Genomic DNA, 18,289 nt, shown 5'->3' on the forward strand with positions numbered 1-18,289 from the left:
TTTTAGCTCTTTGTAACGTTTGTGTGCTGGTTCTAGAATTGTTTTGTTATCTGTGTCTCTGTGTTTGTTACATCGAACTACTGTCTGCTTCTCATCATACTTTTGTACAGCTGGGTGCCAGGTGATCAGCCAATGAAAATAGGGATGGGCCATAATTTAAGAGAATGTGTTAATATTTAGATGTATTTTAATTATTATGATCATGATAAAAATGACACATACCTTGACTAAGGTTTATAAATAGGGCTGTCATGATTCCTTGATTAAATGTGAGTACTCGAATTAAAAAAATATTTAATTGCAATTAATACTGGAAGGACGAGAAACCACGAACCGCATTATTAGACTGTTATCTAAGGCTGCACAATATATAAAAAAAATCATAATGTAGCATACTATTGTGAAATCACAAAGTCTGCTATTCAATTAAAAATATATATGCGCTGCGGGTTTCAGAGTGAAGCGCAGCGCTTTAATCATTTACATGAGTGCAGGTTGCGTGTTTCTTCCAGCGTCTCAATTCACAGTAAATTCTGCTCCACACGTCTCTGGATGTGCTGTTTGTTTGGGTTTCCAATAATGTGTATTTGGGAACGCACAAGTCTGACAAGCTTTGTGTTTCATTGTGTTAGCTCAGTTAACAAACTCCATCTCTGCGTATGCTGAGAGTTTGGGTTGCTTATAACATTCATCTAGGAATACAACGTGCACCATTTCACCAGATTTGTAATGTAAATGGATTAGCCTATATACCCGTGCCAACACAAAAGAATACAACAATATGTTTCTAAATATGCAAATTGTTGTTCATCGCAAATTCAAAATGAAAGTTTAAACCCTCATAGCATTTCAATTGTAAAGAAGTGGCTAAATATTAAAGATTAAGTGGACAATTGAATTAAATGTTATTTGGCCAATATTAAACAAGGATTTGATCATGCTGTAATGTGTAATAAAAACAATTGCCAGGCTGTTGGCGCCCTCTGCAGGCATTTGTTATAATATGTAATGTACAAACATTGATTGTTTATATTATGTATATCACTTTATGTATTTTAACAGTGTTGTTCAATAAAACCATGTGATTACTTGCTCATAAAACTTTATTTGAACCACTTATAATTGCCTCATTGTTATTATACAGTATAAGTATTTTAAGTAATTTTAAAGGCTGTTGTTAACTTACCACAATTATCTGATTACTCGATTAATTAAGTCAAGTCAAGTCACTGACAATCTGGTTGTCAAAATAATCGACAGATTACTCGATTACCAAAATGTTTTGTTAGTGACAGCCCTGTTTAATTAATATTCCCTTTTACTCTAATGGTAATAGATGATTCTTCTACTAGGAAACTAGGGAAGTTGTCAGTCATTAATTGGCTTTCATCACATACAGTCCAGATTTTCAATAAACATTTAGCATGTCATGACATCTGGTTGCATGGAAACCTTTTTTTTTTTTAAGGATATATATTTAGTACATTTCAGGCTGTAATGTGCAGTTCTTCATGAATGCAGATGAACAATGTATATGAATTTTAAGCTGTAATTTTCCTCCGGTGTCAGTGACTCTGTTCCTGGAGTTCTGGAAGCGGCGTCAGGCCCGACTGGAGTACGAGTGGGATCTGGTTGACTTCGAGGAAGAGCAACAACAGCTGCAGCTTAGACCCGAATACGAGATCAAGTGCACCAGTCGACGGCTCAACAACGTTACACAAGTAAGCATCTATTTGCCTTCTGACCCAGAGATTTTATGTGATCAAATTTAGATCATGTAGAGCAGTGTTCTTCATTCCTGCTCTTGGAGAGCCACTAACCTACAGACTTTAGATCCAGATGTGCTCCAGTTCAACTGGCCATCATTTGATTCAGGTGTGCTGGAACGAAACAACTCTCCAGGACCATGAATGAGGAATAAAGGATTTGTAATTCATTTTAATGACTGATTCATTTAGCAGTGTATTATGCTACTGACATTTTTTTCTTCATTCTACAGAGAATTTGTTGTTTGCTCATAATGTTCATTGCAAGATTTTCTTGAATTTCACCATTTGCCCTGCATTTAAATGTTTGTCAAACTTATATTGCAGCTGTTCTTCATTGTTTTATCTCTTCTTTCAGCTGATTTTATATTAGCTAATCCAATTTTTTCAACTGTACATAATTGTAAACTCAGGCAAATTAAAAGGGTTACTAGGCTAGTTAGAAAATGTACTCAGTGATATTGGTGAGTTGTGAGTTGTAAGGTGGATCCATTAGTCAGTGCCAGTGTCAGTGTTTAACATGAAATGAAAATGAGACCGATGAATAGACGTACAATATGTTTAGTTTGTTGTACTGCATTAAGGTCTCTGGTCAAATCTAATTGTCTCAGTCCATATTTTTTCAGTGTTTCATAAGCTGAACATAGTGAATGACACGTGTACATTCACACAAAGCTGTAAAATCTACTGTTAATGTTGAGAAAACTAGTTAATCTGAAGTCTGCAGTCAAATTCAATTTCAACCCGTATAAATATGAATGTGGTCTGGATTGGGTTTGTAAAAATCTGCTGCCTAATAGTGTTAAATGGACAGAAAATGAATTTACAGAGTCACCGTAGGTGTTGAAGGTAAACACCCGAGTTTGGACGTCAAGGTTAGTTTATCCACCAACCGACTGAGAAACTAGATGTGTTTGTTTGACTTTGCTCACGCTGTATAGGAACAGGAGTGGGTTCTAGACCAGACACCAGCTGATAAAGCAGGCAGGTTGATCCTGTGCTGGACCACTGTTGTCTTGTGGGTAAGGCAGGCACAGGACGAAAAGAGATTGGTTTGATGTGTGTGAGTGTGTGTATAGCGTTAGCGACCTGCTCGCAGTGTGATCCCAGCTAGTCGTAGAATTGATCTGATTCTAGCGATCTCATTAGAAACAGGAAGAGTCCTCTAGACAGCATTGTGGACACTGACAGCACTAGTACAGTGCTAGATTAGGGCTTGTGTCCCAGGTGTGTGGTGGTGGTTGCTCATGTTCCCTGCTTTGCTTGCTTGCTGTGTAGGAGTTGGAGCCCTATTTACCTCTAACAAGCAAGTGTGCTCGCTCAATGCTGTCTGGGGCCACCGTCCTCTTCTGGGTGAGCATCAAAACGGTCTGCTACTTATAGCAGACTAATACTTTCATTTTCCTTATACAGTAAAGTACAAATGTTGTCACCTTTTTATATTAGCACATAATGTACAAAAATACAGTGGGGTTCAAAAGTCTTAGACAACACTGAAAATCTGGGATTCAAATTGAATTAAACTTGGACACTTGGAAGTTTTAAGATTTTTAAACATAATAAATGTTCTGACATAACACCATGTCCTAACTAGACACGATGCGATAAGATTCCTCTATTTATCTGTCCACACGACTACGAGACGCTACAAAATCAATCAAAAACCACAGCCAATCAGCGTGTGGGCGGAGTCTCTCTGCAAGCGAACTGCACTCGCAACCAAATTGATAAGCACATAATCAAATTCATAAATATTGAACTATTTTAACATTATTACAAATACACACTGAATGACTGAAACAATCTTTGTCATAGAGTGCACCTGTTTGTTCACAGTTTATGTTCTTGGTTCCTTTAATTTATTTTCAAGGTCTGAGTTAAAGGGTTAGTTCACTCAAACATGAAAATTCTGTCAGTAATTACTCACCCTCATGTTGTTCCAACCGTGTAAGACCTTCGTTCATCTTCGGAACACAAATTAAGATATTTTTTTATGAAATCTGAGCCTTGTCTCACTCCTCCGTAGGCTGCTAGGTGGCCCAAACTTGCTGGCCCAGAAAAGTTATTAAAGACATCGTTAATATAGTCCAAGTGACTACAGTGGCTCAATCTTAAGTATATCAAGCGACGAGAATACTTTTTGTGCGCAAAAACAAACAAAAATAACGACTTTATTCCACTATTCATTTCCTTCTCTCTGGGCCTCGTAGTGTTTTTGCGCTGCGCGTCTGTGTTGCACGTCATCACGCATCACACACATGACCAGCGTCGGCCAATAGTGAGCCTACGTGGTGACGTGTAACACAGACGCGCTGCGCAAAAACACTACGCGAACCAACTAGAGGTTTAGAGAGAAGGAAATGAATAGTAGAATAAAGTCGTTATTTTTGTTTGTTTTTGCGCACAAAAAGTATTCTCGTCGCTTGATATACTTAAGATTGAGCCACTGGAGTCACTTGGACTATATTAACGATTTCTTTAATAACTTTTCTGGGCCAGCAAGTTTGGGCCACCTAGCAGCCTATGGAGGAGTGAGACAAGGCTCAGATTTAATCAAAAATATCTTAATTTGTGTTCCGAAGATGAACGAAGGTCTTACGCGGTTGGAACAACATGAGGGTGAGTAATTACTGACAGAATTTTCATTTTTGGGTGAACTATCCCTTTAAATTATCCACTGTGGCTTTCAGTATGGCTAGGTCATGCAAAATTATATTCAAACTCGCATTAAATTAAACATTAAAGGAATAGTTACCCACAAATAAAAATGACCCCATGATTCACTCCCCCTTAAGCCATCCTAGGTGACTTTCTGATTTCAAACGAACACAATAATCTGTCGGAAGCTAGTTATTTTAGTTTATAAAGTTTTAAATATGAATATTTTTCTTACAAAAACGCATCGCTTCACTTCAGAAGGCCTTTATTAACCCCCCGGAGCCGTGTTGAGCACTTTTATGATGGATGGATGCACTTTTTTGGGCGTTTTAAAATATCATCCTCCATTCACTACCTTTATAAAGCTTGGAAGAACCAGGATATTTTTAAATATATCTCTGATTGGCGTTGTATGAAAGAAGAAAGAGTCATATACACCTAGGATGGCTTAAGGGTGAATAAATCATGGGGTAATTTTTGGTTTTCACACAAAATACTTAGAAATTCTTATTTTTTTCCCTTTTTTTCTATTTTTTTTCCATTTTCACTAGTGGTCTCAGATTTTTGAACCCCATTGAATATATTAGCTCTGTTCCAATGCCTAGTGAGCTGTCTACATACAACAGGCAGGGGTTCCCAATCCCGCTCCTGGAGATCTGCCTTCCTGCAAAGTTCATCCAACCCTGATTCAACACAACTGAAGCAGCTAATGAAGAGAGCTCTTGATAATTAATTACACACAGGTGTGTTGGATCGGGGTTGATCTCCCTAGCTCTGCAGGAAGGTAGATCTCCAGGAACAGGATTGAGCACCCAAGGTCTAAGGCATCATGTGCAAAGATGTTATTTAATGCTGAAAAGTCGGTTAGCAATGGACTGTTTACTCAATAAATGCATGTGCTATGTTTTTCCATGCTTATTAGAGTTTTGTGTCGTTAGCTAAGCAACATGCTAATATCAAAAACAGTTTAAATCCATTGTGAATCAAATCTTCTGTAAACTTTGCATATAGAACGCTTTTTGTTTAATGTTGCGTATTAAATTATATATTATTATTGTATTGTATTTAATGACTGCTTTTGTGCAGTGTTCCAAATGAATAACTTAAGAGGTTTCACTGCAGTTAGGTGGCGTTTACACAACATCGTTTTCAAGCAAAAACTGAAACCTTTTTATGCGTTTTGGTGGCCTGAAAACACAAGCTTTTGAAATGAGGTTTCAAAGTGCACGTTTTTGAAAGTGATACTATTATTGTCTTCATGTAAACTACAAAACAGTGAATTTACGGTACGCATGCGAATTACGTGTTCAGTCTATAGGCGTGTGTGTTTCTTTACAAAGTGACATCGCCAACTACTGGCCTGGCAGCAGAATACAGCGATTTTAGTCTTTTCCGCGGATCCGTGTGAACGGGATCGATTTGAAAACGTTGCCAAGATGCCAAGCAAAAACGTATTTTTTAGTACATTGTCATAAATATACCCTTAGAAGCTGCCTATGTTGGTAGTAGTTTTGAAACAGAGCTATTATATACAAATATTAAACAGCAGATATCTATGTGCATAATATCTGTGTTAGACTGATGATTGAATGTTAATAAGTCACTGGACTGTATGGACACAGAATCACACATCAGTGAGTCAGTAAGTTAAATCACCAGCATTTTGCATAAGGATGCATGTTTTTACCAGCTTGAGGCATGTAACCGTTTTGGCATGTCGTAGTTCCTAGTTTCCACAGTGCTCTTATTAAACAAAAAAAAATTACAATATTTTTGTATGAATAATTGAGTAGTACACTAATTGCAGTGTATGAGTTGTTATGTGTGTGTGACGTTTACCTCTCTCGCCCCAAAACCCAGATCTGTCTGATTATCGCCAGTATAATCGGTGTGATAGCGTACCGTCTGGCAGTGTTTGCGGCGTTTGCCAGCATCATGAAGGACAGCCCAACCAATAAGCTGGATGTGGTTGGAAGCTTAATCACACCCCAGTTTGCCACATCCGTAACTGCTTCCTGCATCAATTTCGTCATCATCATGATTCTGAACTTCCTGTATGAGCGCGTAGCCATCAAGATCACTGATATGGGTGAGTCTTTCTTAACCTCAAACCTCAATTATGCTGACAAAAAAATCAAGTAATGTAACTTTTTAATAAATGAACGGATTGTTCTGATATGTTCCAATCAATTCATAAATGCTGGTGAATAAATAATTGTACAATTGCTAAAGTATTTCCGTAATAAACATATTTTTGTAGGTTCGCATACTGACTTTTATCCACTTGTTGTTTTGTCCACAGAGGTTCCCAAAACCCACGTGGAGTACGAGAACAAGCTAACAGTGAAGATGTTCCTCTTCCAGTTTGTCAACTACTATTCCTCATGTTTTTACGTCGCCTTTTTCAAGGGCAAATTTGTGGGTTACCCTGGCAACTATGCCTACATGTTCGGCAAATGGAGTGGGTTGAGAAATGAAGAGGTAGACCTGACATCCCATCAGAATTATTTTCCATGCCATTATTAAAATGTTGTTTTGCATGGATTATTGTCTGTGTAACTTTAATTTATATGAATTGTGTATAGAGTTAAAGCACAGTAAAATGCATATTATTGTATAAAATTATAATGAATGAACTTATTTATGATGATCATAATTGTCTTTCCAGTGCGAGCCAGGCGGCTGTTTGATTGAGTTAACCACTCAGTTAGTGATAGTGATGGTGGGTAAACAGGTTTGGGGGAACATACAGGAAGCGCTCGTCCCGTAAGTCCCCATGACATCATAATCACACATTATATTCATAACCATCATTATTTGTTGCATGACCAGGGTATATACCTTAAGTCAGTGGTTCCCAATTCCAGTCCTCGTGACCCGCTGCTCTGCACATTTTGTAGGTCTCTCTTATCTGACACACTCAGTTCAGTTCATGGAGTCTCTCCTAATGAGCTGATACACATACAAAATGTACAGAGCAGTGGGTCACGAGGACTGGAATTGGGAACCACTGCCTTAAGTAATACAAATGACTAAACAGAGTATAATAATTCAGATCCACTCAATGTGGCTGTGTGTTTTTAATTGATTTATTAGTGTTAATTATTTATTTATTGATAGTGGGTAGTGTTTTATATATTTCTATATCTTCATGTTTATGTATGTAGCTGGTTGCGTAACTGGTGGGTGAGCAGAAGTGCTCGTAATCATCCGGAGAGTCTGTACAGCCGCTGGGAGCAGGATCATGACCTCCAGACCTTCAGTCAGCTCGGCCTTTTCTACGAGTACCTGGAGATGGGTGAGTGGAGACACAGACACACACACACGCACACACTCCTGGGCAAAAACAAAAGTGTGCAATACAATTCAAAGTGCTTTACACAGAAAGGATTTAAAATAATCACAAAATAAAAGCAAGGAAATTTAAAACCGTTATAAAATGAATTAAAAGAGATATGTGATACAGTTATAAAATGAATTAAGAGTAAAAAGATGATACATAGATAAACTTCTCATCTGGCAAAACACCGGTGTATCATGTTTTTCACAACTCCCAGTTTTACTCTGAGATTTTCCCATGGTGATTACACTGGTGTCTTTTCTGCACGCCTAAGAAATGTATCGGATGGATCCGATTCTTCCCTAAAGTCGGACAGGAGGAGCTCTAGGACTGACTCACGGGGTAACCTCAGGTTCACTGCCCCATCTGTCCAAACCCCAAAGATTTGTTCAGATGCTCTAGGAATTTAGTTTAATTACACATCAAACTCACTACTCCACCACAGACCCTGGTCATCAGCATGGTTTCATCTCTCAAAAATATTCAGGGGTCTTTTAATGGTCTTCACTATTTTAATCACAAATCACTGGCCAGGAAATGAGCAAGAGCTGCACAAATACTGTAGATAAAGAAACTCAGCGCGGCTTTTCACTGTGTTGTTCTGCTCACTGTTAATGTCTTCAAACGTTGAAAAATGTCTCCCAGTTCGTTTGAGTTTAATGTGAGACCAAACATTCAAACCTGAGCTAAACATGAGCCTGATGGACTCGTTCTCAAGACACTTCTTGGTTGTGTTTGCAGTTTGAGCAGGAACAAAAATAACATCTGATCATCTTTAAAGAGCTTTTCATTTCTGCAGTATTCTTCTGAACTCCAAAGCATGAAAAGAGTTTCACAGTGAAGCAGCAGCTGAAAGGCTCCTCTTCCTCATGCTTCACTGAGCTACAAATGCATTTATTATTATATTTCTCAGCAGATTTTTGAAGACATCGCTTATGCAACTCGTGTTTTATTGTGATTCATCACATCAAACTTCATTCTGTCTTTGATGGTTTTCTGAGACAGCAATGGCTTTTTAAATACTGCAAGACAAAAACAAGCTTAGTGTTTAACCATTAGTGGCTTGGTCCTTTTTTTGCCCAGGAGTGTTTATATAAAATCATATATAAAAGATACAAGCAATATATTACCTTCAGTTATTACACAGCGCTCTAGAATACTTGTTTCTCTTTCTCTACAAGAAAGCTAATGAAATAATTTCATCTCAAATCAATATGTCATGTCCATGTATTAATTTCATACATTGCTGTTGAATGAGTAGACTTTGCACTGGGGTCAAATAAGCAAGTTTGGTAACACTTTAATTTAAGGTGACGTAGTTGCACATTACATGTAGTATAGTAATAACAGTAAATTATGCATAATTACAAGTAACTAAACCAAACCCTATACTTAACCGTATCTCTATAGTTGGTACATGTAGTTAATTAAGATTATCTGAGTACAATGTATCTACGTCACCTTAAAATAAAGTGAAACCATTATAGTTAGCTATAGACCTGTCGGCCATTTTGAATCTCACAGTGAAGAAAATGAGGCTGTGAGGAATTGGCTTTACCGTGACACTGGTCTTAGTTTTCAAAACTCTCAACTTTCAAGTTTTAAGAAGTTTTTGTCAAATGATAGTTATTAGGAAAGATGTTTTGTGAGCTGAACAGTTGGCATGTTGTTAAACAACAGTACAATCCATTGAACACACTGTACTTGTCCCTCACAGCCTCGTTTTTTTTATTCCTGTCAAATATTAAATATGGTGCTTTCTTACTAAAGGTCTATAATTTAAAAAAAATGTATTAAATATTATATATATATATGTTGATAATTACTTTATAAAAGAGTATTTTAATGTAGCTTAACTTAATTAAATTATGAATTGCTTTTAACTTTTCAAAGTATATGTTTCAAAGTATCTTTACTTGCAACTTTTATTTGAACAAGCTTTCAACCTGCAATAACTCAGTTTTGCAGACAGATGGTGCTGTAGCTTATCTTTGTGTGGAGTAGCGCTTCATCTCATCTTTGTTTTGCAGTTATCCAGTTTGGCTTCATCACCCTGTTTGTGGCCTCTTTCCCGCTGGCTCCTCTGCTGGCTCTGATGAATAATATCTTGGAAGTGCGAGTGGATGCCTGGAAGTTCACTACTCAGTTTCGCAGGCCCGTGGCAGCAAAAGCACACAGCATTGGGGCATGGGAGGAGATCCTCAACATGATCGCTGTTTTCTCAGTGGTCACCAATGTGAGTCTGTACCACATTATGGTTCCGATTCCACTTAACACCTGAAGAAAACTCTTTTACTAACAGTTATGATGAAAATAATAAGTCAGGAGCCGTTCTGACTACTGTAGACTTGTTTGAAGTATTTAAGCTGATAGCTCACGAGTCTTTTAGACTGATTCATTTAAAACAATTAACCGTGTAACCGGTTGATAAGAATCATTGGTACACGTGCACATGGAAGCTTGTTTCCGCCACAGAATAAATACTTAAAAAGGTAATTGCGAGTTTTTATCTCACAATTCTGACTTTTTTCTTGCAAATCTGACTTATTTCTCAGAATTGTGAAATATAAACTCGTAATTGCATGTTCTAAAGTCAGAGTTGGGAGATAAAAAAAGTAAGAACTACTCTTTTTTTTTTTATTATTCCATGGTGGAAGCACGTTTTCATGGTTGTATTATTTTCAGTAATTGTATGGCCTATCGTCAACTTTCATTTACTTATAAACTGGTTATGAAGCATATCCTGACCAGAAATGTGACCCTGGACCACAAAACCAGTCACATGGGTACATTTTCTGAAATTGAGATTTATACATCATCTGAATGCTGAATAAATAAGCTTTCCATTGATGTATGGTTTGTAAGGATATGACAATATTTGGCCGAGATGCAACTATTTGAAAATCTGAGGGTGCAAAAAAATCAAAACTGAGAAAATCGCCTTTAAATTTGTCCATTTATGTTCGCCATTGTGCAGCATTCTCTCACAAAAATAAATGTTTTATATATTTACGGTAGGAAATCTACTAAATATCTTCATGGAACATGATCTTTACTTAATATCCTAATGATTTTTGGCATAAAAAAAATCGATAATTTTGACCCATACAATGTATCGTTGGCTATTGCCACAAATATACCCGTGCGACTTGTGACTGGTTTTGTGATCCAGGGTCACAAATGGTATCAAAGTAGGTCATGAATAATTTTTTAAGTTGATTCTTAGCAAAAAACACTTTGTTCTTTCAAAATTATACGTTCTCATTAATGTGTAATTACTTCTACCAACTAATCAAGTATTCTCGTAAGCGTAGAATCTGCCATTTAGAATACATACGAGCGAGCTGCTCGAATGGCGGCAGCCATGTTGCGCCTCCATCTTGAAAGTACATGTGCCAAAGAGGGACATACCTGGAAATTCAAGCTTCGCCTTTCGCGTTTTTACACTCAGTGGCACCGTGACGAATGTGAGGGGGAGATTACTCGCGACTGCCGGCAGATTTGAAATAATACGGCCACCGTAGGAGTTAAAACGCCCTCGGAATGGGAGGGGCTAGAAAGTAATATTCAGTTGGTAGTCATAAACAATTTCACCGCTAGATGGGAGAAAATCCTACACAGTGTAGCTTTAAGTAGTACATGTCATTTAGGGATGGTGTCGGTATGACGACATATATCGTGGCAATGGTATAAAATGTCAGTCGTTTGAGATTTAGCAATATCGTGTATATCACCGTATGTAAATATATACGCATAGCACAGCACTATTGACTCTTTAGATGAAACGCATGACTGAGGCAATAAAGAGCGGGATGTGCTTGATGTTAAAAGCGGTGAAAAATAACTCAATGTGGTGCTCGTGCTGACTGACACAGCTGAATCGCTCGTGATTGCGAATTCAGTTCTCTTTTACATCCTATTGCGCTTGAATGGTCAAATACACAAACACTTATGTCAAAATGCCCATTGTGTGGCGTGTTCATGTTAACCCGTCCTAAGTAAAAGTAAACAGTTGGGTGTAAACCAGATTTGTATCAGTATAATGGATCCGTGCATTGGGTCCTAAAGTGACAGCAGCCTAATAATCCTTCTGCTCTCTGTGCCATTAATGTTAATAAGACCTAATGTTATTGATTTGTTTGTCAGGCTTTCATTGTCTCATTCACGTCTGACATGATCCCTCGGCTGGTGTATCTGTATGCGTATCACCCGGAAAATGATATCTCTATGAAAGGATACATCAACAACAGCCTTTCAATCTTCAACATCTCCGCGATTCCAATTGAAAACCGTCCAGAGGACGGCGAGAACCCAGATTGGTACGACAGCACCAACTTCACCACCTGCAGGTACTGTTGTGTATGTTTGTGCTGTGTCTTTCTGTAGATATTTATGGTAACACTGACAAATGTGTAATAAACATGAAGGCTGTTGATCTTCTAGGTACCGTGACTACCGCCACCCTCCAGGACATGAGAAACAGTACAGTCATACTATGCAGTTCTGGCATATTCTAGCTGCCAAATTGGCGTTTATCATCATTATGGAGGTATGGGCTCTTTAAATTCTCCTCATTCCCTTCAGAAACAGAAGTACATTTTAGTATACTTTGAAAAAGAATGCCAAATGCATTGTCAATCATTTATGGTAAACCAAAATATACTTTAATGTCATTTCTATTTTTTTTTTTTATATAGCGCTTTTAACAATGTAGATTGTTTCAAAGCAGCTTTACAGAGATAAACGTATAATTTAAGGTAACAGAGATTGTTTGGCTTTATAGCGGTTCTTTAATAAAGTTATTTTTCAGCTAAAGTTAGTCTTGATTGATTCGCTTCCGTCGCAATGATCATTTGTTATTAAATTAGGGCAGAGTTTCCGCTAGAAAAAAATGGTGCCGGTCAAAGTGACCGGCAGAGGTTTCGTTTTCCGGACATTTTGATGACATGCCGGTCAAATACCGCCTCTTAATTAGGGGGGCGGGATTATTACACGATTTATCATTTATAATATTACCATCTTACGTGACAGTTCTCCATTACGGACACGTCGCGACCGTTCAAAGCGGCACTAAAAGACTGCTTTAAAATTTCCACAGAGACCTCAAACAGAAAGCACAAAGCCTTTCTTTAAAACGAATTTCGTTTTGTATTAATTGTATCTTAATTTTAATCAGTGTTTCATTATCCAATTTTCTCGATTTAATAAATAAAAAGTAAATATAGCAGACAATAAATAATCACGAAATGGAGGCGCCAGCGCCTGAACTGTCTGGAGCTAACGTTAAGCTATCATCCATGAACCGAAATTTAACGTATAGACCTAAGGTAGCCTACTCTAACATTAAATAAAGCACATAAACAAGTAGCCTACCAGAGATTATCATTGCCACACTTTGTGTTTGATGTTCCAGCGCGACGTTGCAGAAAAATAGATACCGTTTCTAAATTAGAAATGTCGTGTGTCGCCGTCGCGTCTGGTTAGGACAAAAACTCTGATTAACATGGAAAAGATAGGCCTACCTTTTATCGCGTCTCATGTAGTTAGTTAGGACACGGTGTTAGGCAATTTTAATCGGACAATTTGACCGGAGAGATTTAATTTTGTCAGACATTTCTTTTTTTTTTCGGCCAATGTCCGGCAATTACCGGACAACGGAAACCCTGAATTAGGGGCCGCTAGGACGACACCGTTCTCTCTACACAGACTTTAAAATTTGAAACTTGTATTTAAATATATTTGTAATTACACATTTGCAATGATGTAGTTGTAATTTAGTACATTTAAAATATAATAACTTTAAATGTAATATCGAAAAACGCACTACAGTTTAGATTATAATCAAGTGCTATACATGTGCTTTGTGTTAGTTAACATAAAAATAAATTTACTTTAAAGCATGATAATTTAAAATGTACTTTAAGGTTAAATTATTATTTTGACATTATTATAAAGTGCACTTTTTAAAAGTGTACTTCAGTGTGTTAAGAAATATAGTCAGAATTTGTACTCTCTTTAAGTACATTTATGTGGCCTTTTATTTCAACAATATATTATCTACAAGTACAGTTGTTTTAAAAATATCCTTTTAAGATTTGAAGTACACTACAAGCGCATGTTCAGTACAACTGAACACTGGAGCACTTACAATGTGCTCATCATTTCACAACATTTGTCTCTTTAAAAATAGCAGAACCAACTCTGGCATGTTTAAATGTGTTAATTGTGTTCTATAAAACCAGGCAACTCTTTGTTTGGTCTGTTTACACCATGATGCATCACAACTTACATCACAGATACAATTTCACACCAGAAAATTCACACTTTGAGCAACACTTTTGAACAGAAATGAAAGGCAAGGCACTCTGTTGCTTTAATACATTTTTGTTTTGTTTTGTCAGATTATTAGCAATTTAATGTGATTAAATATAAAAAAGTGATTAAAAAAAAAAGAACACCCTGATTGGCCAAACCACAGGATGTCATCAAACAGGACAACAGTTTGTATGTAGAAAAACAATTAATAAAAACTTTACTGATGGAATATAAGAGTGTGTCCTGTGTGAACGGCCATAACGCACTCTTGCTCGTGTGATATTGCTTTATTATTTCTGTTTATCTTACTTAGATTGACTTTTATGATATATTCATGTCGTCAATATTAAAATAAACGCTAAACTTTTTCTGCAATAATAATCTTCTTCTCTCCCAGCACGTGGTGTTTGTGGTGAAGTTCTTTGTGGCGTGGTTGATCCCCGACGTGCCGTCAGACGTGAAGGCTCGTGTAAAGCGCGAGCGCTACCTCATCCAGGAGTACCTGCACGACTACGAGCTGGAAAAGCTCAAAATCCAGCTCAGCCAGAACAGCCAGAACATTGACCAGTGCACGTGTCCGACCACAGCCTCCGTGCCTGTGAAAGTCGAGATGTTATCAGACTGTCTGACCTAACACAGGCCTATGTGTGCGCCTGACAGCCAATGAGAGAAGCTTACACTTAGCTCATGCCACAAACCAATCCTCTCTCTTTCAACACAAAATCACATGCCACTGGTTCCTAACATCTCATGGTTTACGTTGGATAATCTTTTTACTTTGATTGGGGTATTCCTTGACAAATCACTCCCATTTTATGTCTCCCAGAGTTCTCATTATCAGCCATGTGATGCCTACATAAAGGAAGCATCCAGCATCCAGAATAAGAAATACAAAGTAAAAATCTTAGAAATCTATTCATGTGCAGTAGACATATCTAAAGCCACATGAGTTCAGCTGTAACTCATTTTCTGTCTATGCAGAATGACATTTGCACCTGAACAATCAAGTCTTCTCTCTCTTTCACGTCATTGTTCTCTGTTTGTGTTGCCAATGTCTCTTATAAGACACTAAAAACATGCAGTACAGGCTGTTTATGTTCTCTGTTAAGAAACACTGTGTGAAAATCAGGTAGCTGAAGTGAAGTGTCAGGTTAGAAATGTAAACCAGACATTTTCTTGGCATGTTTGTGTGTTTCACATACAAGCACTCAGCAAAAAATGAACACTTTATTGTTTAGAATGCCTTTAAGCTACCAAAGATAAAATGCCTTAACATCATAGTCATATGCATGGATCCTTTACGTTATTTCAAATGAGACTTTAATATAAAACACTTCTATTTACTACATGTTCAGAATTCATGTAAAAAGAAATTCTAAAAAGGGTTTTCAGGAAAATTGTAATTTTGTGAGTTGTTTCCTATTACGTTTTTTTTTTTTTTTTTTTTACATTTAGTGTATTTTCTTTTATGATTGAAATATAAGACAGAAACTGGCACTCAAATTATTTAGCAGTATTATTTCATAGATTGAACCGATATATTTGCACACTACCAGTGCTGTTTGGGTGATGGAGGTGTTGAATTTTCACTCACGCTATTTATAAAGCAGCTATCACACTTGTGGTCATAGTTAAAGATTATCTGCACTTTAAAGCCTTACAATGATGTGCAGGAAATCTTCTCAAAGCCAAAGTTGCTCCTGTGATTTAAATGGCCAAGTTAGAAATCTAATATTTTTTTTTAATATGCCTTTGTTTGTCTAAATATAAAATCCAGGCTGAGTGATTGTTTGTACTTCCTTTCCAATTCGTTTACTGCGTTGTCCTGGTCGGAGAATGACAGTCACGTTGATTTTATGTTTTGCACAAAGCACTTATTGAGAAGTAATTTATCTCAGTGTTATGGAAGCAAGATGTGTGGACAAAGAAACCTTGTGAATTTCTCCAAAACTATGAATGGTTAATTTCCGTTGAACTAAATGCTTCAGAAACTTCAAATCAAACCGTTGTAATGAGGACCATGAATAGTTGACAATTTGACATGTATATATATGCTAATGAGTGTGGAAAATCTAAGCACATGCATTTTGCTGTTATTTGTGACTTGAATATTTAAGTTGGAAATTATGATACTTTTTCTGTAGTTTCTTTTCTTTTTTTCTGGATCTGTCATGAAGAATTTGATCATTGTTTCATCATTTGAAGAACTGTTATTCATTAAAATGTGTGCCGTTTGAATATTTCACTGTTGATGTATGTAGCTGACAATCTGCAAGCTGCTACAAGATGAAAAGCCATTTATCTTAAAACATTACCTGGCCTTTTTAGCATTTCAGCTAGATGTTGAAGTTCTGGGTGATCAAAATGATCAACATTTATGCCTTAACCTTTATCTGTGTTTTTCTTGATAATTACTGTTTTATGCATGTTATTTTGGATGTGGATATGAATCTGGTGTTTTTCTCGACTGCTAATGTACCAGAAATGTACTCAATTTTTCATACTTTAAGCAACCCACTGTCACCCAAATAAACTATTGAATCCACAAATTCAGTAGTATTTAATTGTTGTACACATTGCTTTGAATTCTTATGTCACAAATTTTGGAGTTTTGGGAGAGGGTTAAGTTTCAGCACCAGCTAAATTATATTTCATATATACAGTAAGAGAGTTTGCTCCATAAAACCCGGCAGTAAGACTGATGGGTCACGACTGCAGAGAAACAGTCTAAATTTGTACAAACAGCACTGCTGTGATTTATTATTTTACGTGATAATTGTTACGTTCTCACAGTCTAGGGGTCAGGAGGTGAGGTAACAAAGGAAAAGAAAATATGATAATAAAAAAAGTAACGTAGAGACGTAAAAATACGTGGAGGACACACTTCAGCCTCAGTCTCGGAGTGAAAACATAACACAACTTTAAGGAAAAGGAAAAGTATTTACTTCCTTCATATATCAAAAAGGTTAAAAAAAGATGGGAATAAATCTTCAGGAGAGAGCATGGCCTAAAATAATAAACAAAACAGAAGCTAACTAAGGTTTAAGGACCTACCCTGCACAAAAACAAAGATGAAAATCAACAACACAAACTTCCCTGAGCTTCCTCTCCAACCAAAAACAGGAGGGAGGACGGACGGACACACACCATTTGTACTCTCCTCAGTCTCAGGCATGCTCACAACGAGTTGCAGCTGATGGTAATTAACCTGAGAGCGAGAGAGTGAGGAAGAGAAACAGCACAACACAGGGCACACAAACATTTTCCCACAAAAAAATGATATTTGAACACCCTGGGACATAACATAATGGACAGCTTGCTACAGATGTTTATCAGTCTTAATTGTTTAATCTACTGTTTAATGCAGGGGTGCCCAACCCTGCTCCTGCCGATCGACTGTCCTGCACAGTTCATCTCCAACCCTAATCAAACACACCTGCCTTTAATTTTCAAGTGATCCTTGAAGACCTTAATTGGTTGCTTCAGGTATATTTGATTAGGGTTGGAGATGAACTGTGCAGGACAGTCGATCGGCAGGAACAGGGTTGGGCACCTCTAGTTTAATGTAAAAAATGGGCCATGTTATTAGAAAAATGTCTCGGTTGCAAATCGATCACAAGGATGAAGTTAGAATGACAGGGTGACGCAGCATCTTGTTCCCTTCTCATGGAACAAGGGTTACAGTCGTAACCTGAGACGTTCCCTTTCGAGGGAACTCGTGCTACGTCAAGGACACTTTGGGAATGACAATACCCAAACGTCATGCTTAAGTGCCTGTCTGTGTGAATACTGCGAGCACAACTAAGACATGAGCACCTGTGAACCAGGTCGGAGAACCTTACGAATGTGAGCGGAGAGAACCAGCCCGCCACATCACAAACATCTCGAAGGGACACACCCGAAAGTAAGGCTCTGGGGGCCGCCATACTCCTTGTAGAATGAGCTCTGACAGCCAAAGTTGAAGGCTGACCAGGAACCTCATAAACAAGATAAATAGCCTCAAATATCCATTTGGTGACTGTCTGTTTGGATGCAGGGAGCCCCTTTTTAGGCAATCCAAAGCAGCCAAACAGCTGATTAGTTTTCCTCTACACAGGGCAGCTCTGTGGACATAAGCATACAGCACTCTCACTGGACACACAAGGTTAATCTTTTCCTGGTCCTGATCTCTGACAGGAGGAGGGCAGAAGGCTTGCAAGAAAATAGGCCA

At 37.5% G+C, this 18,289-nt stretch overlaps 1 protein-coding gene across 1 annotated transcript in view; it reads left to right on the forward strand.

Moving 5' to 3' along the window:
• The window catches only part of ano5a (anoctamin 5a), a 51,945-nt gene extending 35,320 nt beyond the window's left edge, over nt 1-16,625 (forward strand). The window contains exons 11-20 of the mRNA XM_084397056.1: nt 1,570-1,721; nt 3,045-3,119; nt 6,285-6,513; nt 6,727-6,905; nt 7,093-7,190; nt 7,592-7,722; nt 9,795-10,000; nt 11,911-12,113; nt 12,208-12,313; nt 14,477-16,625. Coding sequence (XP_084253182.1) covers nt 1,570-1,721; nt 3,045-3,119; nt 6,285-6,513; nt 6,727-6,905; nt 7,093-7,190; nt 7,592-7,722; nt 9,795-10,000; nt 11,911-12,113; nt 12,208-12,313; nt 14,477-14,713 — 1,616 coding nt within the window. The 3' untranslated portion in view covers nt 14,714-16,625. The remainder of the gene's footprint in view (nt 1-1,569; nt 1,722-3,044; nt 3,120-6,284; nt 6,514-6,726; nt 6,906-7,092; nt 7,191-7,591; nt 7,723-9,794; nt 10,001-11,910; nt 12,114-12,207; nt 12,314-14,476) is intronic.
• The last annotated feature ends 1,664 nt before the right edge of the window (nt 16,626-18,289 follow it).

Source organism: Rutilus rutilus (genome assembly GCF_951802725.1).
Source record: "Rutilus rutilus genome assembly, chromosome: 23".
Lineage (NCBI taxonomy): Eukaryota > Metazoa > Chordata > Actinopteri > Cypriniformes > Leuciscidae > Rutilus > Rutilus rutilus.